A 26,210-nucleotide genomic window follows, 5' to 3' on the forward strand; every position below is an offset into this window, starting at 1 on the left:
AGGTGCTTTCGCAGATATAATTTGTTTTATTTAATAAATAAAGTACAAATTACATTTGTGAACCAAAAGTCAGACGGTCAGCAGACCGTGAGGTATTCAATAAGTAGCCTACAGTGTTTTTATTCCATTTTTATCTCACTAACAAACAGTACGTTCTTTCAAAATGTTACTCCCTGAAATTCTGACATTGTTCAGTATCTAATGCAAGCAAATCCATTATAATCCACCATCAGGGGGAAAACTTATTGTAGGTAGTTGAAGGACATATAGGTAGTCAATATACTGTCGTGTAATTTAGCTTCTACGTCATGTTTTAACCTATAAGCATTTCAAAGAGGTTTGTGAGGTGTATGTACCTATACTTCAAAATGCGATGAGTCTGGTTTTTCTACGGGTCCAATGTTAGATTCACGGTCACCAGTCATAGTTCTATAGCAGTAAGGGAGAAACAATAAAATTAACACAGTTTCTTTACAAACTAGACGCTCAAGTGACTCAGAGATAGACAACAAATAGCCTATAGCTACAAACACACAGCTAGAAACATCCATACACAAACAAGCACAGGGACCAGTCCATCTAATACACGTTAACGAGGTATTAATAAAAAAAATATCAACATAAGAAAGGAACAAATGAAAAAATAAACGAGTGGGCACTGTTAAAATTGTGCAATATAAAGGTAGTCGCAGCAAAATGAAGCCCAACATGCTTTTTTAATAAGACATTTAAGCCTAACAGCTTCTGTTATATAGAACAATAAGACAATGAAGTTTAAAAACAAGGTCCAGCAGAGTTAAGAGCTTCCACACACAAAAGCTCATCAGCCTAAATACTGTTTTTCTCTCTATACGGTTCAGTCACTCATCTTTCGGTGCGCCGTCTTTATTAAACTTCTTCATCTTCATCCTGCGGTTCTGGAACCAGATTTTAACCTGTCTCTCGGTGAGGTTTAGCTGCCTCGCCACCTCGTACCTACGGTCCCTGGTCAGGTAGGTGTTAAAGAGGAACTCTTTCTCCAGCTCCAGGATCTGGTGCTTGGTGTACGGACAGCGCTTTTTTCTCGTGGCACTCGCGTGGAGCCAGTTGGACACTGGGTTATCTGGAAAGAGTGGGGTGCGACAGTGGGTGTGAGGGCCCAGTACTGCGTGTCCAAATAATAATAATAATAAAATCACAGTCATAATTTGGCGCAAGAGAAAATGAACCTCCCAATAGCCTGACAAGACAAACGCAGCTACATCCAAATTAAAGCTCCTCCTCATTTCTCTCTGTCCACGTTCACTTTAAAAGCTGCAAAAGGTTAATATAGCAATGGGAGACCTCAGCCATTAACAGCCCCATAAGGAAATGGCACGTTCAGACGCGCACCCCCATCACGCACCCATCCTCAGTTCTTTATGTTGTATAAATAGTATAAGCGCAAAAAGGACTGTGCAGCGACTTACTTGGGTCGAGGCTGGGTTTCTCTTCGACCTCCCCGCTCACGTCTCCAGTCTGGCCGGAGAGCGCGTCCTTTTCCACCGGTGATGTCGTCGCCACCGTGCCGTTCGCGTAATCGGAGAGCAGCAGCGCGCTATGGGAGCCCGGCAACGCTCCTTCAGCCCGCGTCCCCAGACCCTCCGGTTTGATTCCGTAGTGATGGGTGGGTAATCCGGTCATGGGCAGGGAACCGGACATGGGCTCCAGCAGCCACGACTGATAACGCCCGTCCGAATCTGCGCCCACCGGCCCTTGGGGGTGCCCATAGTGGTGATGATAAACAGAGGAGACGGTGCCCGGGAACTGCGCCGGGACGTGGCTCCACGACGGCCCGAACACCGGAGGCTTGGACGGGAAGGTGCAAGTCCCGAGCTCGCCGTGGTCGCCGATGGAGACGGGCTGTCTGCCATGCTGGAGCCCAGGACCGGAGGAGTACCTCGGTACGGAGACCTCCTCGCTCTCGGGCAGAATGAGGGAATCGACGTAGTAACTAGTCAGCGTTCCGGATGTCGACATTGCACAGAAATTATACTTTCACATGTACGCAGTCATTCAGCAGATACATGCAAAAGTAAAAAAAAAACGCGCGCACACACACCGCACACACATACACACGCAGTAAACCCAGCCTCACAAAATAACAATGTGGAGAAATCAAGTAGCAACTTGGCCCCACAGAGAACTACAGTGGGCTAGTAATGGGGAGACAGGCTGCAACGCCATTGGGTAGCGGACACACGTGATCATAAAGGCTGAACAATAAAGGATAAATCAATCCCTTTGGTCATTAAATACTCACCCGCTCTCCTATAACCACCTCTAGTTTTAAAGATAAGAAATATCCAGATATGAGTGAGAACTGTGATGTGTGGGATGGAAATTTTGAATCACCAAATGATTAAAAAAGAAATCTCTGTCTCTCAGCCACTTGGTTCTGGTGAAATCTCCTCTATCCAAAATGATACAGTGCATGTTTTTGGGAGGCTTATTTTACGAGGTATTTTATAGGCCACGTAAGCACCCTACCACTGCTGCTCACCAAAAACACATTTTAAACGCCACCGTATTAAAAACGCTGCAAGATGGAGCTCAAACAGCGTCTGGATCTCGAACCACGTCCATACAAATTACATTTTTATTTACTTTGCTGCGTTTCAGCTGCTTCAGATATCCTCCAACGTCCGTACATTTACGCTTCAAATGTCAAACCTAACTTACAAAGAAAAACACCACAATTCTTATTTTATCCTTTGGAAAATTAGTTATTTTCACTTTTCAAGACATTTCTGTCAGTTGGGCTGTGTTGCGTAAAAGCGTTAAAAACCAAACATGCAAATTCTTATGTGGCCCTACTCTTCTACAATAACCGCATTTGGTGATTTATTTTAGTGATATTGCACATCACTGTATAAAGACGAACTATATAAGATCTAAATATCCACATCACAGCACAGAATCATTTTATATAGAAAGTGACGTACTGTGTTCCTAAAGATGAAAAGAAACAAACATGGAATATTTTTTAGAAATTGGAAAAAAATTTAATCTGGAATTTGTCATTATTTTAACACAAAAAAAGCAAGAGTATTTTATTTACAATTTGCAGTGTGACTTAACTACATACATATATCAACGTGGAAGTGTTGAAACACGTGTTAACATATATTTAAAAAAAAAAAAAAATACTGGAAAGCCTGAGCCTGTAAGTGCGTGATATAAATTTTAAGTAAAGTGTGATATAAAATGGCTACAACAATGGAAAGTAAAAAGATAGTGAGTATTACATTTAACAACAGAAAAATAAAACTGAATAAGTTCAGTGTGTCAGTCTGTATTTTAAAGAACCGCTGTATTAAATAGCATCGAGCAGAAATATTAAAACAGGTTTTCGACATGACATATTGGCGGCTGGTGCCTGTTTCTCGTGGTTTAAGCCGCAGGTTATTTGCACCCCCGTTATCACTTGCATTTGGCCTATGTCGGTATCGTCACTGCCATTAACAAATGTAGTGTATGCGCTCCAGCAGCCGGTGCTTTGGTGTAACGTTACACCTAAACACAGCTAAAGCGTAATGTGGTGTTTGTGGTTAGCTCCTGTTAAAAGTTGCTAAATTGTGCGAGGAGTGGTAAACAGCACGGGACAAGATATAAAATACACAATGTGGTGCTTCAGATTAAATATATATATTCAATAAATGGAATATATGCACAAAGGAGCGGGAAGTAACCTGCGGGCTACTATATTTAAAGAAAATATATAAACACAAAAAAATTCACTTTAAACAAACAGGCTAATGGATCAAAATCCATTCAGCCGAAAATATATTGTAAGATATGCATATTATGTTTTAAATGATAGAAAGAATATTCGCGTTAATACTTAATGTCTATTACAGAAAAACTGCAAAAACTATCTAATTTCAAAAGAGGTGGCTGTGTGCGTAAATGTGCATTATTTGCTAAACTTATGTGCCCACATTGAATATGAAGCGACATCTCCTCTCATGCTAACCTCTGTGTTTTATTTACTGCCAGCAAATAAACGAAGGGCTTGGCCAACACCCCACAAGGCCACAGGCAATTCAACACCCTGGAATTTTCTCTTCTCTGCAGCTCTTCCTATTGCATTTAGCAAAGCAATCCAAAACAAGGTGTCCAAAATGTGCACTGTCGTTGAAGGCTCCTAACCCTCACTACCTGCACGTTATTTGTCTAACACACATCAAACAGGCCGATGGGGAAAGGAGCGGCTGTGCGCCTATTTGTGCACTAAAACTTAGAATAGTCAAACACCTTTGGAGCAGGAAAAGCCGCCACTGTGCCAATGGCTCTTAGGCTGTAAACCTAAATCAGGGTGTTTTTTCACTCGGTTTACCGCAGGGGCTATTTACTTCTTTTGCCTCCGCAGATAACAGCCTGTCTGGTGGATCTAAATGTCGCCATAAAGCCCTTCCCCTCCTTTTGTCTGAGCCACTATTGCGCAGCGGAAGCATCCGGTCCCATTGCCCACGGAGGTCGCTGTTGCCTCATTCACCTTCCCCTTCCCCTCCACTGCAGTGGTCGTAACCGAGGCCTTGTCTGGCGTGTCTGCGTCACTACTACTCACGGAAAACACTCACGGCTTTACCCTTTAATTCCAAGTCCACGATGCATACTGCAGCCGAGCTTAGATCAGGTTTGAAATTCAGCACACATGGGCCGCTCGGCTCGCTTTAAAACGACCAAACACATGGAGAACTATAGAGGACACAACAGGAGACAGGTTAAAGAATATACACAACAGCCAGCCACCCCTCCCCGATTTATGAGCCAGGCAGGTTTGCAACATGCTTCCAAATCACCTCTGCACACTGTTCAACAAACCCAATCCACTTTATGTCCCCGGTTTGCTTCCCCCCTTGGTTTCGATGCATGTAACTGGGGCAATTAAGACAGTTTCATGTTGCAGAGTTTGAAATGGACCCCAACAACATGAAACTACCTAAACCACTCGACAGTCGATCCGGGCCTCAAGTGGAAACCCAATCAGCCAATTCGTAATGCACCATGGTCGTAGGTTCCGTCATCAAGCGTCCACAAATGCGTCTGTTCTGAGAAAGTGCAAGTGTGTGGCACAACACTAAAGTGAAGCCGCAGCAACAAGGCGCAAAATAGACAATTGTCACAATGAAGAATGGACTTACCCGCTCCCAGAAGCGTTAATCCTACTATTCCAAAGTAAAGCAGAAGGCAATGTTTTATCCACATTGTACATTTGTACAGTAAGAATTTCTAGCAGAGAGCCGGGCCTCCTCTCCGTCTGAGAGGCTCTCCCACGACTGAAGCTGCTCTTAGAGGAGAGGGAGAAACCTCATATACCAGCCAGTCATAAAACTCTACAATAGCCGGCTGGGCATGCAGCTAGACGGCTTATAGCCTAATATCTTAATTATTTCCGATGGCCATTACATTAGCCCCTGAGAACATTTCTAAGCTGGTTCACAAAACAACTCCATCTCCAGTGTTGGAGTACGTATTATTTTTGACGTTTGAATTTCAAAACAAAGCAGTTTTCTACTCCAGGACAATAAACTTATCCTGGAAAATAGAAACCCAACGTTACAAAAATGCAAACAGTTACTCCGTAATGCGAGCTGATAATTTATTAAGCATTACACAAAAACACAATGTCATATGTGCACAGAAATATACAGTAAAAACAGTTCTCCTTCACTTTACGCACCGTTTTTTTGTGTGTAAACGTCAACGTGATTAAAGATTCAGTTTATACATTTAGCTCGTACACAGAATAGATCTATATCATGGTGGACTACATCTAATGGCCATAATGAATTACTCTTTCCTCGGCGATACATGGGTGTTATATTCCAGAGTGGTTCAAAATTAATTAAAAAAATAAAATAAAATAAAACTTTATATCATGCAATTCCAATTAAAATTAAAGAATTTCCTAGTTGTTTAACTAAATTTTGGAAAATGTGTTATTGCTCAGCGGTGGGGGAGAAAGTGGACAGATCAAACCACCTTCCAGAGCACAGTGCGCGTGTGTGTGTGTGTGTGTGTGTGTGTGTGTGTGCGTGTGTTTGGGTGTGTGTATGTGTTTGGGTGTGGGTGTGCGTTTCAACTGCATTGATTCAATTCCACTGACGACACAATCCAAACATACGACAGAAGTAACAGAAACGTGTCGACAATACAAAAAACACAACATCTGAAAACAATCAGATAGAACCTTTTACATTTTTTTATCATTTGTCTTTTCTCAGTAGCTCACAGAGGACGATGTACTGACATTGCGCGTGTCTGGAAGAAAAAAACGGAAGTTGTAACCCCACAGTCAAAACGAGGCATGTGGACAAAGTGGTGCGTGGAGATGGAGAAGTGGAGATGGGGGTGGGCATATTTTAAATTCACCTATTTTTGCCTCGGTTTCAGTGTGATCACGTTCTTGGTTCATCACGAAAATCCGTAGTTGGAGGTGAGCTCCCGGATACGGTTCTCCCGCGTCATTTTCTTCAGTTTCATCCTGCGGTTCTGAAACCAGATTTTAACCTGTCTGTCCGTCAGGTGGACGCTTTTACTGATCTCTAGGCGGCGCTCTCGGGTCAGGTACATGTTGAAGAGGAACTCTTTCTCCAGCTCCAGTGTCTGGTGCTTGGTGTATGGGCAGCGTTTCTTCCGGCCGCTCTTCGCCGTCAGCCAGTTGGCCATGTTTTCAGTTTTTGTGTCTCCTAAAGAAAATGGCAGATATATAGATGATTTTACGCACTGCAACATGAGTCACTGCGGTTTGTGATGGTGTGTGTGGATCATGTCTGTGTGTGTGTGTGTGTAGGGGAGACAGAGGCAGCATCTGAACATCTGGGAGTGTGTGGCTATCTTTGTATTATGAAGATATTACAGTAACCCCTGAGTCTGCCAGTGTGTGGGTGTGCATGTGTGTGTGGGTATGCATGTGTGTGTGTGTGTGTTATGCGTACCCTCTTTGTTAGACCCACTAGACTTCTAATTAAAATTCAAAATATAACATTGCATACAACATTGTACATTAGTTGTCCAGTTAAGCATCGACAATATTTTTGTTCCAATAAAGAAGTAAGCTTATGGAAACATGGCAGAAAAATACTATGTTGGCCTGCACAAACACATGTACGCCTATGTTCTGTATTTTACGCAGCGGTCAAGAGACACAGGCTATGGGTATTTAAAATGTATAATATAGTAGTAGATCATTATAAACATTTTTTTAAATAACTTTTTATGTCATATCACACGGTAGGACTGAATAACTAAACCAAATCTAGCTTTCTAGCTAATGTTTTTTACGCGTTAAATGTTGGCGCGTTTTCGTGCACAAATACACGAATTTAATACATTGATAACATAGATACTTGTATTTACAAAGTAAACATGGAATAATATATAAACACGTTTTTTTAGGAGCTGTCTTGCTTCTGCAGCTCAAACAGTACAATAAAACTTGACAGGTACAATTAAAAAGCATGTCTACCTGCACTACCTGCATGCACACTAACCACAACGCAGAACCACACCTATGAAGAACTGTAGTTACCTTTAGTGGTCTTTGCTGGTCTCTCTTTGTCATTCACCTCCGCCTCGTCTGCTGAGGACGCCTCTGCATCTGAAGACTCTCTTGTCTCCTCGGCCACCGGTGCAGCGTGAGGCTGCACGTCTGCTTTCGCCGAGGACACGGGCTCCTCGGTGCTCCGTTCTTCAAGCGTCGTGGCTGGAGCAGAAGTCGAGGTTGGTGGCGTGTGGAAACGAGCAGTAGCAGTGGGGTGTAAGCCAAAATGGGAATGGGAAGGGTTCGGTTGGGGGCCGTTGGTGTTGTAAAGTTTATGAGAATGTGCGTGCGTCTGAGACAAGCGGAAGTAGCCCGGCACAGGCACTGAGCCCCCGCCGCCGCCATCAGTAACTGTACAAGAACTCGAGCCGAGTCCGGCTGTAGTTAACCTCGAATATGTCAGATCTTCGGCGGTTGAGGCTTTAGGACACTTCGGCTGCTCATATAGACAGTAGGTGCTCTCTTCCTTAATGTTCTGCGGGAACGAGCAGGGCGCGACCTGGGGACCTACCGGGTGCTCTTGATCCATTCGACATGACCTCTGCGCGTCCATCCACATCTCCATGCTGGACATGTACGCACCTGAGGCTGAAACCATATTCTGGGCGCCCAACTCGCTGCGCTTACCCATACCTGGGAAGTATCCATAGTTGTGTAGTCCGTAAGGCACTTCTGTAGCAGTGCTATGAGGCACGCACACCGCGCTCCCTGTGTAGTGACCTCCGCCGCTTTCCGTGCGGCCACTGATCAGAGAATCCACTAAAAACGCATTTCCTGACGGGCTGTCCGAACATGACATTATTGTGGTGTATTTTGGCGAAGGGAGAAGATAGCCCTTTCTGGCTGACATTTCTTGTACAAAACATGTTGGATATGATTAGCGGCACCCCCCTCTCCGCCGTGCGGACCGTAAAACCAATGGAAATGCTGGAAGATGGGCAGTCCCTCCCACTCCGAGGCTACGTAGCAGCCGGAGCAATATCCATCATGGAGCTGAGGCAGAGAAAGGAGACAGCGCAGCAATCAGTGTTTTCTCTCACCTTGCTTTAATGCACCACCATTAGCACATACAAGGGGAGAGGTCTGACACGTTGCTAAGTTTTAAACTTAACATCTTAATGAAAACTGCCATTCATGGAAGCATTCTTTAAAGAAACTATCACACAAATATCAGCTGCACAAGACGCCAAATGATGACTGGAGTAGTGATTGTCCCTATAGGTGCAAATCAATACCACATAGCTCAATAGTGGATGTAACAGTAAGAAGCATCACATTTCTAAAACCTAAAACCCATGTGCTGATGTATGGGTGGTTGTCATCAATGTGTGAATATAAAGCGACACACAACTCCCTTTCGTTACAGTAAAAACACTGCTTCATATGAGGAAGATGTGGCCTTAAGGTGGCAAATCAAGTTTCAAAGTTTAGGGGCTGCTGAAACCCACCAACAAAGACATAAAATAACAAAGCCATCGGACTTAGCGGCAATAAAGTGTTTTGAACTGCAGGGGAAATTCGCCTTTGGCAACATCACTTGGTAAAAAAGAGGTGCATCCTTTAGCCTGAAGACAGTGACTTCTTCCGCACTAAAAGCAAATATGTTAAGACCAAGGCTGCCTTGAGCAAGTGAGCAGCTTATATCATAGAAACAGTTTCCCACTTTTTTAAAACTATTTTCCACATGCACTGTCATCACAAATAATATCAAGTTTGCTGAAACAGTACATAATTAAAGTATTAATTTAGATTAATGTGGAATTAAGGAAAAATCAGGAGTACAGCAAAGATATAGCCGTGCGTAAACAAAGACAAAGACTTTCCTCGTCACAAGTAAAAGCAATTACATTTACATTGACCGAAAATCCTATATACTATACAGAAAATAATTAATTCCGTATATGACGAATTATGGTATCCTTAAAACGCAGCCTGACATTCCTGAAATATCCAATATAATAGTTACCTCCTCAGAGAAAAGCTTTTTAGTGCCCGTATTACGCACTAGATTTGTCTTTAATTGCGAGAACTAACAACAGTATAATGAGTATTTTACATTTAATAATTAGCTATTGTATTAAAGTATTTAAAAATTAGTAATGTGTGTATTTTGTGTGCATTTCTGTGACTGATTCGGGCCATTCACATCAGGAGCCATTACGCACAACGAAAAAACAAGGATAAACTCGAATATTCCTTGGTTAAAATCGAATGAGAGCAAAAATATAATTTCGTTTTGGTGCAGCATTAATTTGAATTCCATATAAAACGTCAGATAATAGAAAAGGCGCTCAGTGTGCAAATTTACATTGAGGGGGAAACTGCTGAAATATTGATCACGGCGTTGCTGAGCCGTCACCGTGCACCACAGCTAAGCAGACATAAAGCTTGCACATACAAGTCACCCTGTCGGTCCAATTTGGGGCAATAAGGGCCACAATAAAACTCTCCTTCCATCTCGTAGTGTCCTTGGACATGTGCACTCGATTGCTCTCTCCAGGTTGAAGTTAATCTCGGCCAGCTTTGCCATTACCAGGCCCAGGTGGCCACGAGCCCCCCGGGTGTATTTGCAGCCGGTTGTAGCAGAAATGAGCAAATTTGGGAGAAATTCATAAATTGCGCCCATTTAGGTTTTAAAACGCTCCACCATTGACAGCTCATTTATGTACACTCGCTTAGACCGTAGCACGTCGACGGTGGACATTTGTCAATCGCTGCTGCTCAAAAACGCACATATTTCAAATGGCTTAAATGACTGCTTGCTTGAAGGTTATTTATGTGTGTACGACTGTAGTACAATAACCCGTTTAAAAAGCAAAATGATATATTAGGGAAATTTACAAAGAAAAGAGCATATTGCATACTGCAGTACGTGGGTTTTTAAAAGACAAATGCAGTGCACCGAGCGTTTGCGCCTGTTTATCAAATTCCCCCAAACCATAAAATAATTCACAATAGTGTTGGGCCACTAAAAAACACACAAACTTACAGCGATAACTCGAAAGTCTGTGTGATCTCCCCAACAGCGGCCTGTTCCTTATGGGACACATGAGCTGCTAAGGAAACTAAATACATCAATTAATTATGTGCGCAGAGTATTAAATTGTTTTTGGCTTGCACACTTCGTGGTGTTGCGCTGACATGGAGGGCCTATCGATATCTCTGTGTTACAGTTATTAATTGTAGCTATTAAATCTTCATTTTCACAGCTGCCTGGCTATTATGTCCTCAAAACAGTTTACTCTGACCACTGGCTTTGATCAGGCCCATATAATCGTGGCCGAAGAGGCCGTTTGAGTTGTATCATGTTCGTCCCGAGTGCAGTTATGAACAATAACGCGGCGTTTTATTACATCCAGCGGAAGTATTTATTTTTCACGAGAGACAAAGGAGAAAGAGACTCAGCGCGCACGCATTGAAAGTTCAGAACAGTCGCTCGCCACTTGGACTGACACCGAATAGCTTATAGTGCGGATCTGTGTCCATGTCAGGAAGGAAAAGGGAGAAGCGATTGGTGCCCTATCACAATCAAATCGACTTTCCCTAATAGCTGACTTTATACACTTGGCACGTACAGACAATAATGTGTTTTGGAAGGATGTCAAATGTTGTTAGTGGATTCTTTGAAGAATAGAGGGAAGACGAAAAAAACAAAGTTTAAGCATATACAAAGCCAGCTGCTGTGATTTAAGATGAGCTGCAATAGCACGAGAGCCAGCTAAAGAAAAAATGTTTTGCAACCAGCGCCCACTGCTTACTGTTGTATCATTAAGATGTGAACTGTAAACCATTCTTTAAATCATTAAGGCAAGACTCCCCCAAAATCCAAAACATTTGTGGTGAGACTGGACGGGGTTGCGGATCTCTGCAGGTACAAGTCGGCCATGCTATACTTTACCCATTAAAAAGCCCAAGCTCAGCAAAATGAATAGCACATGCAGCACATGCAGCATGAAGGCTTGGCACAGATGTGTTGCCTTATTAGGGCCCCCTGGAAGACTTTCTCTACCACACGGCCTACTGAGCACGAGAGAGAAATGTGGGAACCGAACACAAACCGGCGCCTTTCTCAAACCAACAGGCCTCCCGTGTTCGAGCCCAACAGAAAGAAGTTTGTAGTTGCAGCAGAACAAACTAGAGAAGCTCCGGGCTGTGTTTGCAACAGCTTTTTACCTGCCTGCATTCGAGGTGAGCGTGGAGACGAAAAGATCCGCGGCCATGACATTGGTCCCAATAGCGCCGCCCGGTGGCAAAGGAGCGTCTAATCCTTAAGTGCAGCCGTCGCCACTACACTGATTCGAGGTGGATAAACTGCACAAGGGGGAAAAGCCTCTCAAATGGAGTCGATGCAGCCAACAAGCAGAGGCTTTTCCTGCGCGTCCTCTCCCTGTCGTTGCTCTCGCCTCCTTGGTAACACAGTTAATAACCTTGGGTCTCAGACGGTTTATTGCACTGCACTCCAATTGTACAAATGCTCCAGACTCTCAGACAGCTTTTATGGCCGCGTTGCTGCGGCAACGGGGAGGATGTCCCGTAATTAGGGACGGAATTCCAGCGCGCAGTAAAGGATGCGCAAGGCAAGGCCGGACTATGGCAGAGAGAGGCAACCATAAACTTCAGCCTCTCTCCCCGCGTTTATGGCCCTTTTGACTGTCATATATGAACGCCAATGCGCTGCGGCTAGCTCCCATAAACACAGTGATAACAACAGCAAATATGGCAACCCTCGCCAAAGGAGAAGGCTGTTGGGACACTGTTTTCAAAGCCAATCAGTGAAATGACAGCGCGCACGCACACACACAGACAATCACGTACAAAGACTACAAAGAGATAGGGGGATAGAGACAAACGCGTTTATAGAAAACAAAATGTAGACGCTGCAAGGCTGAATGTTTGGCCAAAATTAATAATATGGCCATGGATAAGTGTGGACGCATGAGTTATCCAGATTGGCTCAAAGACAAAGATTTCCTGTAGTTGCAAAAAAACCCAACATAGCTCAAAATAATTGGAAAATGTAGCAACACAAGGAAACAGCAGGGGAAAAATTATCTCTAGTAGATTTCTCTTTATCTACATTTTAAAGACCAAAGTTCCATAATTATGCATTTAGGATTGTGTAGAAACCATTGCTTAACGAGAAGTGGCAGCTTTTATTATTAATTGGTTATTTTATTCACTTGTACCATAAAATGTAAATATAAACACGTTTAATTTGCATGAGGTAGTGCGTCCATGTGCCTCTAAGGACGGACTACATGTGAGCTCTCATATGCTGCACTTTCGGTTGTTAAGTTTCTTCGATCACGTTAATGTGACAATTCGAGTCTGTTTTAAATGTGAAGTTGGCGTGCGTAAAACGAAATGAGAAAAAACACCATGTGCGTTTTTCTTGACCATGACGTATATATTTTTTTTTTCAAAGAAAGGCAAACAACAGGCAGGAGTTATAATTATTTTTTAATAATCATTTCATTTGTTGTTTTTATTTGGAAATAGAGTATAATACACAATAGTTTTTGGGCATACCAAGCAGTTGATTCAATGCGATGACCCTGACAAGCTTTGCCCTGACAGCACACTTAAAAATGCAGATTTGTTTTTCTTTAAACCTTGATCAGACTGCAAGTACCAAAGGATCAGGAGTCGTGAAAAAAATATTCTGTTATGCGCATCAGGATCAGACCGAAGAGGCCCGCTGCATAGGCTGTATACCTGTGTGAATGTGTTGGGCGTGTACCTCAGTGCAACTCCACACGGATCCAGTGGACAAGCTTATCTCTCTGGTTTGGCCTGCATTATCAATACTCGCCTGATAGTCTCCAAAACAAATAATCAAAAAAGGGACAAATATGGATTTGGGTATTGAAATATTCTCAAAAATATAAATATTCAGCCTTCTCTCTACAGGTTCAAAGAAAAGACGACAAAAGCTTGTTTTGAGGTCAGCCCAGACTCAACACGAATCCCCACAGCCTGCCTGTAATAATGGACTTCAAGCCGTGGCATTGAAACGAGATAGTAAACGAGTGGCTACAAAATAAATAAGCAGACAAAACAGAAACACATTACATTCTCATTCGTTCAGACTCATTATTTGGTCACACCAATATAGATTCAGTTATTAAAGTCACATGTTCGCCATCATCCTAGAAAACCCCAGCAGTTTTCTGATTTTTAAAACTGGAAGAAAAAAAGGGTTAAATAAATCTTTTGATTACAAAATACACTGGATCAGTCAATTAGACTGCTGGGAGTTTTTGTCCGCGTGAAAGGGAATTAAAAGAAGGCGTGTGGGAGTCACAATAACGATAACATCGGGCCTTCGCACGCACAGTCTTGGCGAGGACAATAATCCGTTTCTATATTTCCCCCAAAATCAGAGTCGCTATTAAGTCCACAAAATGTCTTAATTCATGCTCACTCTTTAGGTTAGTCAGATCACAGGATACTGTTGTCCTCGAACTTGAAATTAACCATTGAGCAGTGCTGCTGCTGCTGCTGCTGGAGCGGCCATTGTGGTACACAATGTACACAGGGAGAGAGTCACAGCCCCGGAGAGGCAGTCTGTAAACGCAGTGAGTCCCCACAGCAGAGGACTGTTCGAGCCTGGGGGACGGGATGCTGTGTTTGACCCCTAAAGCAGAGGGTTGGATGTGTAATACTGTAATCTATCTCTGTTCAGTTTCTTCTCCTTCATGCGGCGATTCTGAAACCAAATTTTCACTTGTCGGTCGGTTAGGTTGAGCATCCGAGACAGTTGCAGGCGCTTCTCTTTGTTTATGTACACACTGAAAAAGAATTCTCGTTCAAGTTCTCTGATTTGATATTTGGAGTAAGGGCACCTTTTCTTGCGGGTCCTCTGTCCATCTGGAAAACACACACAAATGTAGAGTTTATAGAAAATATTAACGTTTAATAGAAGCCATGACTATGTTACAAAAAGATTTACACGTCCTGGATGTTACCCAGATTACGCACGGGCGGATTTCCTCTACATAAAGCATTAATAACATATTTCCCATTTCAACATTTCAAGTGTCATATATACTGATATTATATTGCACTGGAAAGATTACCAAACCATTCACAGCTGGTTCACTAGACCATACACTTGGGCTTTGACCTTTTCCAGCAATGAAATCAACAAGCTCAACTTGAAATACATGCAACTGGCTACAGGAAAAAGTAGAATGTGTTACAATAAACAGTTTCTATGAAAATTTATAAATTGGTTTTTATATAAGACACAGGGGAGAAAATATGCAAGTGGGAACAGGCACACACTGCATGATAGCTTCAACACGAGAGCTCATGTGTGCTAAAACCTTAAACTAGAGCCACCACCCTCATGACATGCATATGCCCATTTAGCGTCAAGAAAGGGTGAAACAAGCACGTTCATAACACACCGAATTAACACAGGTTTCTATAGGGATTTCGCATTCATATCTGGGTGCTTTTTGGGGACATACAGCAGCGTTAGGCTACAGAAAAATCACTGGCCTGGTGTCTTTCACGGCCAATTTCAATTCCAAACACGTGATCCTGCAGTTTATAACAAACTTTTGTTGGGGGTGGGGGGTCTACAGGCCCTCTATAAACCTTATATGCTTATAAAACAGCATATAAAAATTTTAACAACAGCGCGCAACATTGCAAACTTTCTCTCATAACCTAGGCGCTGACTTTAATACGTACTGGTGCTGCTGGATTTCTCCTCATTGTTGCCGGAAGATAACTCCGGGCTGCTCGTCTCCTCCCGGGGCTCCTTCGCTTCGGCGTCCCGACACGAAGGCGCGTCTTCCGGCGCGGAGCTGGGCTGCTTGGTCGCCGTTTTGTCCCCTGAGTAGCCGTTCGTGGAGGAGCTTTCCGACGCGTTCCCGTACGCCGTCTCGTAAAACTGATCGAAGGCTTGTGGCAGCACGCCATTCCTGCCCACGTTCCCGTAGAAATTGGAGGCGGCGGACCCGGCGCTTGTGTGGTGGTGGTGGTGGTGGTACGCGGCGGCAGCTGCGGCGGCTGCGGGGCTGTTTTTACCGAACATGTCCCCTACGACGGCGCTTTGCGCCGACAGACAGTCCCGGTGCACCATGTCCTCTGCGCTGGGGTAGCACTGGGGCAAGTTCCCCCGGTGCGACCATTTACCGGACGGGTCAATAGCTGCATAGTCCCTGAATGTCACCTCCCTGACGGGTTGGACCTGCGGCAGGTTAGAGGAGTAGGAGTATGTCATGGGGCGGGTGGACGGGGTCTGGGACAAAAATGAGGGAAGACCGGAGAAATCTGCCCCCGCCGACACATAATAAGTGCAACTGGGCAAATACATGTTCGATCCGACGGGGACCCGTTCGTCAAAATCCATCATCGTAGTTCACCCTCCACTATAACTCTAGGTTAGGGTTTGATTCCTCTATAGCCGCCCTGAACATGGCTCTGAAGCGCCGTGCCTCTTGCCTCTTTGAAGCAGGTTCGCTAAACAGAAATTTGGAGACGTAGGCTGACGTGGAGAGCCATCTCCATCCACTCCACGGAGGAGGAGGTCACGTGACCACGCAGCAGAAATTGACAGATTTTCAGGCTGTGTGTGTGTGTGTGTGTGTGTGTGTGTGTGTGTGTGTGTGTGTGTGTGTGTGTACGCACGCGCGCGCCTGCCTGTCTGTGTGTGCGTATGCGCAAGGAAGTAAGAGGCATGACTGCTGTGTGTCCTAAAGCTTGACATTGGTGGTTCATCGCCATGTCGGCTTAAAACTGAATTCCTTCACACGCAACGAAGTCGCAGGAAGACATTACTATATGTGGATGTTGGCAGATAAAAATAGAGAGGCGGGATTTCAATCGAAGCTTTAGCCAAAGTATCAATAAGAATTTTCCAGATGCTGCTACTCAGTTTGTCCTTGAAAAATATTCGTGCGCATTTTAGGCTTTTGTGGTTTTTCTTGTTTGTAAGTATTTATTCAGTACGATAAAACTGTTTTAAAAATTGCACTCCAACTACTCTGCAATGACAAACTAAACAAACATTAACTTGGTACGAATAATAAAGCGCTGAACTGGAGGAAGGCAACAACCACCTTGTCTCCAAAGTCCCCTTTAAGAAATGTCTTAGCCCTCATCATTTAGAGGTTTTACAACATGGCACACCCTGATAACCAAATGCCCAGTGAGCATTTGGTTATCAGGGTCATGTTCAAAGTAGCGGCTAATGTTTCAGCTGGCTTCAGTCTTTAGTGCCAGCGTAGCAAAGATGAAAATTACAATTTTGACAAATAAAGACAAAGGAAATTCATCGTTACCAGAATTGCAACTTTAAAGATAAAAACAGTAAACTGTTGTTTTTAATCATTTGCACCGATGAACAAATGTTTAAAATCCTAATTTCAAGACTCTTGGTGAGATTTATATTATTTTAACATTTCATCGTCAGTTACAGCAACAGGAAAAACCAACAGATACGTCTCAGGAAAAAGAAGCAAAGGTTGATTGAGGAAAAAGCGCATGAATTGAGTTAAAAACTGACGCCAACAATCGTTAAAACAATCTGCTCAGTAGTAAAATGTTATAAGCTCTTTAGAAAAACAAAACTTATGCTATTTTTAAATTATACTCCTTATTGCTTTGTTTTTTTTTTTACCTGATATTAACATTTAATGGCTGCAGTAACATCTCCAAAAAGACGCAACAACCATTACGCACGGATATGGCTTAACGTTTCGGGGCGAATATTTATTCAAATGCAGGTGGTTCAGTGAGGACACAGTTTTCATAATTTTAAACTACTTTTATATACAATTACCATCAATTCCCTTTTCCCTATTTCTTAAGGTGACGCACATATACATACATGTGTAAATAATATCAACACACAAACAAGAGCAAAGAGTAAAACGTTATTTAAAAAAAGGGTAGTGGTCGGCAAAATGTTATTCTATATATATATATGGTTGTATAATAAGTATTTCCATTTAAAGCAGCAACACTTTCCTTAGAAACCTTTTCTAAATCCTTAATGTGAATATGCAAAATATCTTGAGGCCATGAATCGGGGAAAAACGCAGATGGTTGTGGACCATAGGTTTACTTTCCAAACAACGCTGACTCATCTGAAATGCAAATATTTCTTCTATTTAGTTTTGTATATGTGTCACAGTGAGCATTCCCTGGCTCTCTGCTCTGAGGCCACCGTGGAGCTCGTTTTGGAGAGGCTGCAACCTGACTCTAATGTGCTGTGAATGGGAGACCTGATCGTGGATTAAGACCGCCGCGGCTGGCCTTGCCCCACGGCCCGACGAGTACACTGGGGCCCAAGGGGCTCCTGATGGCACAAGTGAAACACAACCTTAAAATATCACACGCACTAAGACTGGTGCAAGTACCAACTAACGCACTGTGAGTATCAAAATAGGAAAAGCAGTTTGCGTGGCTGTTTCCACCGTCCACTTTATTTGGATAAATTGCACCGACACAAGCAACTGCAGTGTCTTTGAGACCACACGCTCCGCCTCTCAGTCAATCCAGACAAATTCTAGGAGTTGTGCTGAAGCTTTTAAGCTGTAATTGAGCACAGGATGCCCAGGAAAACCAAAGCCAGCTCCACACAGACCTGCGTTTTTATAGCTGCTATAGTATTCTGCTGCGCTTTTTTCCCTCCCCGGCCAGACAGACACCACAAAACTGGCCAAGCGTGATAGGAAGTCGCCACCTAAACGGACTCAAAGTCAGCAGCTGGGGATTTGCAACAACAGAGAGATAAATAAGGCCTGTACACAACTAAGGTAAGACACAGAGATGAGTCCACCTGTTATGTTGTTAAATTACCTCTTTTTTGTATTTACATGTCCTAAAAATAGACGTGAGTATTTCAAATTAAATAAAAATTAGAGTTTGCGTAAGGTCAAATGTGTTTTGTATTAGAGGAAGTCAGCTGATCCACCGACCCTCCTTCTTGTGCATGCGGTTTTTCTTTCTTGATCATAACTGCAGTCTGGTGCTGAGTATAAAGCTCTCAAAGCCAAAGCTTTTTGTCTGTGTACGGTCGACTTCAAGTTCGGGGGAGGGAGCGACTCATTCACTGAGAGCAAAGGGCCCACACTGTGCCCCGGATGGAGTTCCATTTATATTGCTGTTGCTTTTACGCACGGCTTTGGGTTACAAGATTGGTCGATAATGTGGAGCCTGTAACTGTAGACTGAGGGAAAAGTCAAATGAACTCCACCTTCGCATTAATAGCGTATCAAAAGAGATCCAGGGTCTTTGATTTACTCTGGCGTAGGTTAGGATTTAACTCTGGACAGCAAAATACACACTCATGACGTTCCATTGGAAAACTGGCAAACCTTTAAATTAGTTGAATGAAAAAATAATCAACACATGGGCATCAGAGATAATTATAACAAAGTGACTTAGATAAAGATACACGTGTCAATGGGGGGGATTTGAAATTTGAAATGGACAAAGCAGCACATATAAACAAAGATAGGTGTTTCTTGCCATTGTAGGGGTTCTTGTTATATTTTCGTACCTTTACGCACGGACACAGACACACACATCAACGTTTTTTTATCAAATATAACACTGCAATCCTGAAATAATATCAAACCAAATATATGTTTTAGTTTAAGCAGAGAGAGGCGTCTAATCCAGAGTGACAGCGGCGGCTGTGTTAGGAAGAGACGCGACAAATAAGCCAGATTGCCCCATCGTCCAGCCATAAAACCTTGCTAGACAACAAGTAAACAAGCCAGCCTGGGGAGGGTTTGAAAGTACAGTTTAACGCCACGTCAGGTAGGCCCTATAGGCTGTAAAGCCTAAATAGGCGCATTCAGTGTCCTGCAAAGACGCCTCCTGTAGTTTAAGTCTTAAAGTGGAAATGAGAAAAAAAGAGTTTCAGTACGGGCTGATTTGTTTTCATGTTATGGTTGAAAAGAAACAGCCACCACACCTGCGCCTCCATGCATCTTTTCTTGATCTCAACATGAACTGTGTCTTTATAGTTTACAGTGTGTAGAGAAGGAAAAGATGCACAGGCAGTCTGACTGTAGACACAACAAGAAGAAGAAGGAGGCGTGTATAGGCCTAATAACTGTGACCTTTATATGCGCAAATTATTGTATATCCATTCAAAGGTCACAAGATACAACTTTACAGAGAGTGGAGTTTTGTAATGCGGGTTGAGAATGCGTAAAGACATGCGTAAAATCTGGGCAAGTATGCAGCACTAGGCTGTGCTAATTACATTATTTATAACCAAAGTAGATTTAGTTTAAAATATGCATATATGTGGGGGTTTTTCATTACATATTTATATGTGAGATTTTTCTAAAAAGTGTTTTTGAACTTGAATGGTACATGGTCTTGGCTCGTCCATTATTATGTTGCTGGCTACATTGATAAGAGCCTGCAGATGCGGCAGGATTGTAAAACCATCAGACTGAGACGTGAAACAATCTGATCTCGCACTATAGCCGGGTATAAAATAAGCGAGCAGGAATATGTGTGTGGAAAGTGTTGAACCTGATTCAGCCAGCGACGTGTTGATTTATCCACAGGTGACAGAAATGTGGGGCCGACGGAGATGGCGACGACAGACCAGGCCAGGCAGACCACACAGGGGCCATTTGCAGGGGGAAGCTGACCAACTCCATGGTCAACGGGAGCCACCTCTGACAAAAACCAGTGGTGGAGGCTTACAAGAAGGGGTCCATGGGAAACTGTGCGTCACGAACAGCGGGCCTGAACAAAAAGGACATAAAATGAAATTAGATTTAAACAGGAAAGCAAGAAACAAAAGGAGAACGACAACGGGATAAGACGAAATTAAAATGTAGCGAAAGGGTTGCAGTTTAAATTGAGAAGGGGAACTCGATAAGCAAACCGGGCTACTGCGTACGTGCCAAAACAAAAATACAATCAGACGATAGAAAAATGTAAATGCACACCAATCCGACTTATTGAATTATATGCATAGATAGAGTAAATTCATGTATATATGGTTAACAAAAAAAACATTGGACTGAGCATTGCGAAAAGTAAGCTTGTTTTCTTTGGCTGTTTTTCTGCATTTCGTATTGTATTTGGCTTTAGATGCGATCTGTGCCGAATCCTAAATGTTAGCTTGAGATTTGGAAAATGTACTACACGCAAAGCTTGCAAACTATTGAGATGGAACAGATGCGCGTTTATCTGCTGCCACGGATTTTTTCGTGATTTTTCTGAATGTGAAAACCTAACAACACATACAGACTACGTCACTTACACAGCATTTACAGCTGATAATACTCGGACTTATGAGAAAGTGGTTTCTTCGATTGAAGGACGAAATCCAACGGAAACATCGCCACTGAAATACATTTCTTGCTCTCGCCTTTCATGAACACATCGTGGACACCATATGATCTTATGATCAGTTTTGTCTTGCTTATGTTTTGTTAGATCAAACAATGATGAACGACTCTCATGAATCTAATTCTTATTTTTATTAATCCAGGATATAGCCATAAAAAGATACAGGATGGAGAAATCCTCACACGAAAACTGATCTGAAAGGACCCAAACATAAAAATAATAGCATAGCAGAATTTAAATGTAAGTTTATTTTGGATTAAAAAAGCCAACCCGTCTTGTCAGTCTATTGTCTGGACACGACGCGCACAGTCAAAGTCTTTAGCAGAGGTTTTTAAGCTCTTCTTTAGGATACATTTCCTGAGGCGAACCTTTTTTTTAATTCTTCTATGGAACCAAATCGTTAGGAAAAACATGTAACTTGTAGGACAAAGCAACACATTTGTCTAACTGTTCAAATTTGCCCTGATTAGACTTTATTTTATTCAAGTTTTTATTCATTTTCAACTTGAATGAACGTCAAACGTGTATTACCGAAAATAGAATTAACTCGTGCGTATAAGAAAACAGAGGCCACACATCCGGCGAGTACACAGACTATACTGGCTGTGCATCACCCTTTTAAAACATTCATAGACTACAGAGCCTTCATAATTGAATACAATAAATTATGTGGCATTTATACTGGAAACCAAATGAGATGATGTACGAGTGTATCAGGACAGGGAAAGTCCGTCTGTGGGGGAATAAGGCGCCGGCGGAGACTCGGAGGAGGCTTCCACATAATCTCGGTCAAGTGCTTCTATTTGACCGCTGTCACGGTGCTGGATAAACTCGTGTCTGCTCAGGTCTTTGAGGTGTATTACAAGATTAACTTCCGAACCCAAGTCGTGTTCTCAAGACTGACCAAAGATTCATTTTGACTGAAGGTTGCAAGCAGGCCTCGGCCGAATTACGCACGGAGAAAGCGAAGGTCAATGTAAAGAGCAAAGACGGGTGCTGGTCTTCTCTGTTCTCAGCCACGTCTGATAAATGAGGGAAGAGAGGCACAGAACCAGGGGAGAATAAGTGCTAGATATTGGGTCTATTAGATAATTGCATTGATCCGAAAGACGACAATGTATCTGTTTATTCAGATCTATGAAGATTGTGCCTGGATTTTATATAGTGAGTCTTTGAGGATGTAGAAGTGACAAAAAAATAGTCGAATCTTTAAATTAATTTGACAAAAAGAAACCATGACTGGATTGTTTCTATTTTCAGTGTTTAAACATATTAATTAATACAGTGGCACTAAAATATTTCGTTTCAAAGCGCCCATCATAAATAGATAAGAGTTTTTTTGGACTTTACTTTCTTCGACAAGTTGTGATGATATAAATGATGCACGGGACAGAAACAGCCGCTTTTTGTATTTAAAACAGACAAATGTTTCTTATTTTCAGCACTAAATTAGCTGTAATGCACTGTTCTTCCTTAGTGTGGCAGCAGAACTCAATTCTTGAGCAGTGCGGTGGGCTGTGCCATCACAGACGACTCCTGATAGAGGGGAGGGGAGGGCGGAGTACTGCGCTCTGAGCTTTGGACTATCACGTCACTACGTCTCCGGCTGGAGGCGGGACTTGCGCTCTTGTTTTGGTCCTCAAACCAATGAGACGCTGGCCTCACGTCACTGGCGTAAACTTCCGTTCTAAAGCTTCCGCTCCTCTTTTTCTTTTAGGAGCAGTCACACATCTCCACTTTTTCTCCCATCTCTGAGCTTGTGCTATAACGCGTGCGTGCCCCTCGGTGCCTGTGCGCCAGAGGACGTTGTGGGGACACAACGTAGCGTTCCGTGCGCGCGGATATTCTGGCCACAGCGAGTTGGTCACATGCGTGTCATAAGCATAACATATTCGACTACTCACTATTTAGAAATACTCTACAATCCAGCCTTTAGTGAATCCTGAGGTTACTGCACCTCTCGTGTCAAAACTAACAATATGCTCTGGAGAAAAAGATAAAATAGGCTTCAATACTATTCCAATAAAAACTGTGGGAAAAGGAAAATATAAAAAGGGCAAGAGTTTTCACTACAGCTAATTGAAATATAATTGCTGTCGTAGTTATTGTCGTATTATTGTCAGTGTAATTGCTATTATATTCATAACTATTTTATTATGTGGCGCCCATGTAAAGAATCAGTTTTGGATTTATTATAACCTATATTTGATTTGAAGAAACTGAAACAAGAGTCTCCATCATATTTTAGTGATATTCACGCATTACGCATACAAACAACATATAGGTTATACATCATATGCATATGCATGCTAACATATAGGCTAAAATGCAGCCTATATATATATATATATACATACATATATATATATATATATATTTAAGCTATACGCTGTATGTGCGAGATAAACGAGTGAAGTTTATGCCCAAAACTACTGAGAGTAGACATATAGACGATAACAAATAAATATGGCACATTTAACTTGACAGCTGAGAGTCATGCAGCTGCAGGAGCTGCATTTCTGACTGGATTTGATTCGATGTCTGACATTTGACTGAATCATTCATCAAATGCTGCCAAATTGTTTTGACAGGGGATTAACGGATTACATGAGTTATTACAAAAGAATGGGTGACGATGAAGTTACAGCCACAATTTAAACAGGTATGAGGAATGAGTTACATTCTGAAAGCCAACAGATGACATAATGATGGTACTTTTTACGTCTGCATGATTCACACGGTAAGTTAAGAGTGGCCTGATGCAGTTTAGTTGAAGGGGTTTAGTGTTGTTGCTGTTTATTTGATATTTATTCAATACACAGAGAAAAACAGTAATGATCCAATGCAATCCGTCACAGAGTTTGGAGCAGCTGCTTTTGCCGACTGTTCGTTCCTGAGGGGTCAAACCGTCTCATCGACTCGGCCGAGATACGAGCGGCCTGTGGATCAGTCTGATAGAGCAGCCACTTTACAACATTCATGTGATGAGCGATCCGATATTTTTAGCCAGTTATTTATACCCATAATTATATAAACTTGTAAATATTGTATAAACTTGTAAAATAATCGTCTGGGAACGTTTAAAACAATCGTTTGAGAGATGCAATAATTCCATTTGATGCTGTGGATCAACAGAAAATGAAAAGATATTTTAAGTTGATTAGCTGCAAATGAAAACAATGTGGAAGTGGAAGTCTCTCTTTTTAGCCTCGTTTTCTGATTTTCACTTGAATATGATACATAGGACAATAAAGATATAATGGAAAATCCGGGTCTTCATTCTTTTTAGTCCAAAGTGAACCGCGTCATCACACAGGTACTAGTATTGTACGGATGACACATTTCATTCACTGAGTATGATCCAAAATATTTACAATACGCAACGCACGGAATAATCCACCAGAAGAGTTTAGATATCGCATTAAAAGGGTATGTAATCTGTGATTGAATGCAAAGTTCTCCCAACACTGCTGCATGAATTTGATTCTAAATATTCACTCTAATATTACAAACTGACACTGATACATCATCATCTGAGGACGGAGCAAATGATTTTCTCTTCGAAGCACTATATTTCCAAATAATCACAATCAAAGTAGAACAAATGATTTAAATCGCATGAATTAAAACTATAAACCAATAACTGTCGAAACTTTGTCCATGAAATATGACTCATGAAAAACATTTCTATGAAGCCAGAAGAAAATGCACCAGAGGGTTTAGAATAAAATCCCGCTTTGCAAATTTTTCTTTCATTACAACAACTGCAGGGTGTAAATTTCACCTCACGCTTTGTTTATTGTATTTTCTTTCATTTCTTTGCGTAAAACGTACAGAAAGCTAGAACTATAATCCTGCAGAATCCTTAACAGGCATATAAATAACAAAAAAAAAAATCTTGATAACCAGTGGTAGCACAATATTACTTTCAACCGACTGAGCTTTTTTAAAATCAACTACATATCTACGTTAATATATACGTGATATTTAGACATTCGTGATAACCAAATCTATTGGTCCATTTTCCTTTCTTCTGTACGTCATGCGTAAAATGTATCATCTCACTAAACATAAAAGGAAACGAAAATATTAAAGCAATTTACTGAAAGGGTGAGTCGTATTGAAACGTATCCTCGGGATAAACGTACGTCAATTTTAAAATGTACATATGGATGATTAAAGAAAAAAAGAAAACCATGAGACAATTAATTCAGAAAGAAAATAATCTTGAGTTGGTATCAATTCCCTTCGAGATTAAACGTCCTTTGGGATAATTGTAATATTAAAAGATTTTTATAGTGTACAGTCACATCAAGGAGTAAAATATGGATTTTTATAATGTATGTTTAGCATTAAAAATAATATTTTATATAGTTTACACCCGTTTATTACGGCTGCTATCCACATAAAATATGTAGGTAATTATTATGATAAAATGCAACATAATTGTATTTTATCATAAGAAATAGTTATTACAACCATCATTGTTTGACATATTTATATTATTTCACGATTTATATTATATACACTCCGAGTATCACCACCCGAGTATTTCAACAAGTCGTCGCTAGATGGCGATGTCAGCCTATATTTCAGAACAGACCAGCTGCCACAGACTTGTTCTCTCCTCTCCCAGAGTCAAACAAAGCACTGCAACACATTTTCTAATATTTCAATTTCCAAACACTTCTGCTTTTTTAGATTTTTGGGGCTACAAACCCAATAAAAGCCACAACACGACACCCTCAATCTATTTAAACCTAAATATCAAATGCACACAGTCTGGGCCTTAAAGTAGAATTTTATAGGAACGATAGGTCATTTTTTCCAAACGAAAGAGTGGTTGAGCTTAAAATTAAAAAGTTAAGCTACAATGAAACCATTTTGGGACCATTTTCAAAAAGATAATTCAACCAGGTCTGATTTTATTGGAAGGGACTTTAAACACCGACATATTGGACGCACACACAAATAACCTGGGTACCATGCCGGAATTTACTTTATATACACAACCACAAGAATACGCACACATTATAAAATAGTTATGATCGATATGAACACATTTCCCGGACGATTATCTAAGCATAACAATAGGAATTGCACCATGGATTGGATAATGACGGGTCCATATGATAAGACTTAACTTCATACAAGCAAAGCACGTGAGTAGGTGTTTAACGAAAAGTTAGGAGAGATTAATATTTAACATTCCCAAGGTCCAAATCCGTCTCTTCCTTCGCCTCTATCATTTTTCTCGTTAAAGCTGCAGATAAAGGCGTAGCTCGGTGTCGCACACCTT

General features: G+C 41.8%; 4 protein-coding genes and 1 long non-coding RNA gene across 9 annotated transcripts in view; 1 reads left to right on the plus strand and 4 right to left on the minus strand.

The window, feature by feature from the left end:
• The window catches only part of hoxa3a (homeobox A3a), a 43,872-nt gene extending 38,418 nt beyond the window's left edge, over nucleotides 1–5,454 (minus strand). For both annotated transcript variants that reach the window (XM_069516949.1, XM_069516947.1), the window contains exon 1: nucleotides 5,166–5,454. The gene's annotated coding sequence lies outside the window, so the exon portion shown is untranslated. The remainder of the gene's footprint in view (nucleotides 1–5,165) is intronic.
• On the minus strand, nucleotides 4–4,914 carry hoxa9a (homeobox A9a). Its single transcript, XM_020090489.2, has 2 exons — nucleotides 1,449–4,914; nucleotides 4–1,102 (listed from the first exon to the last, which is right to left on the minus strand). Exons 1-2 carry the CDS (start codon nucleotides 1,996–1,998, stop codon nucleotides 861–863), a joined length of 792 nt encoding a protein of 263 aa, XP_019946048.1. The 5' UTR covers nucleotides 1,999–4,914; the 3' UTR covers nucleotides 4–860.
• Nucleotides 5,455–5,609: 155 nt separating the features above from the next.
• Nucleotides 5,610–20,219, minus strand: LOC109631621 (homeobox protein Hox-A10). Of its 4 annotated transcripts, XM_020090481.2 has the most exons (4): nucleotides 20,081–20,219; nucleotides 7,556–8,560; nucleotides 6,397–6,713; nucleotides 5,610–6,285 (listed from the first exon to the last, which is right to left on the minus strand). In XM_020090481.2, the coding sequence occupies exons 2-3, from the start codon at nucleotides 8,415–8,417 to the stop codon at nucleotides 6,439–6,441; spliced, it is 1,137 nt and encodes a 378-aa protein (XP_019946040.1). In that variant the 5' UTR covers nucleotides 8,418–8,560; nucleotides 20,081–20,219; the 3' UTR covers nucleotides 5,610–6,285; nucleotides 6,397–6,438. The 4 variants fall into 4 exon arrangements, with proteins under 4 accessions (XP_019946040.1, XP_019946038.1, XP_069373053.1 ...); XM_020090479.2 differs by having other exon boundaries at nucleotides 5,610–6,713; XM_069516952.1 differs by lacking the exon at nucleotides 20,081–20,219 and adding an exon at nucleotides 11,745–12,017 and having other exon boundaries at nucleotides 5,610–6,713.
• Nucleotides 13,015–15,935, minus strand: hoxa11a (homeobox A11a). Its single transcript, XM_020090488.2, has 2 exons — nucleotides 15,269–15,935; nucleotides 13,015–14,437 (listed from the first exon to the last, which is right to left on the minus strand). Exons 1-2 carry the CDS (start codon nucleotides 15,933–15,935, stop codon nucleotides 14,205–14,207), a joined length of 900 nt encoding a protein of 299 aa, XP_019946047.1. The 3' UTR covers nucleotides 13,015–14,204.
• LOC138405968 (uncharacterized) lies at nucleotides 16,272–26,210 on the plus strand. The gene is made up of 2 exons (XR_011239639.1): nucleotides 16,272–18,342; nucleotides 20,116–26,210. It is a non-coding gene; the product is annotated as an uncharacterized lncRNA (long non-coding RNA).

Source organism: Paralichthys olivaceus, chromosome 20 (genome assembly GCF_024713975.1).
Source record: "Paralichthys olivaceus isolate ysfri-2021 chromosome 20, ASM2471397v2, whole genome shotgun sequence".
Taxonomy (NCBI): domain Eukaryota; kingdom Metazoa; phylum Chordata; class Actinopteri; order Pleuronectiformes; family Paralichthyidae; genus Paralichthys; species Paralichthys olivaceus.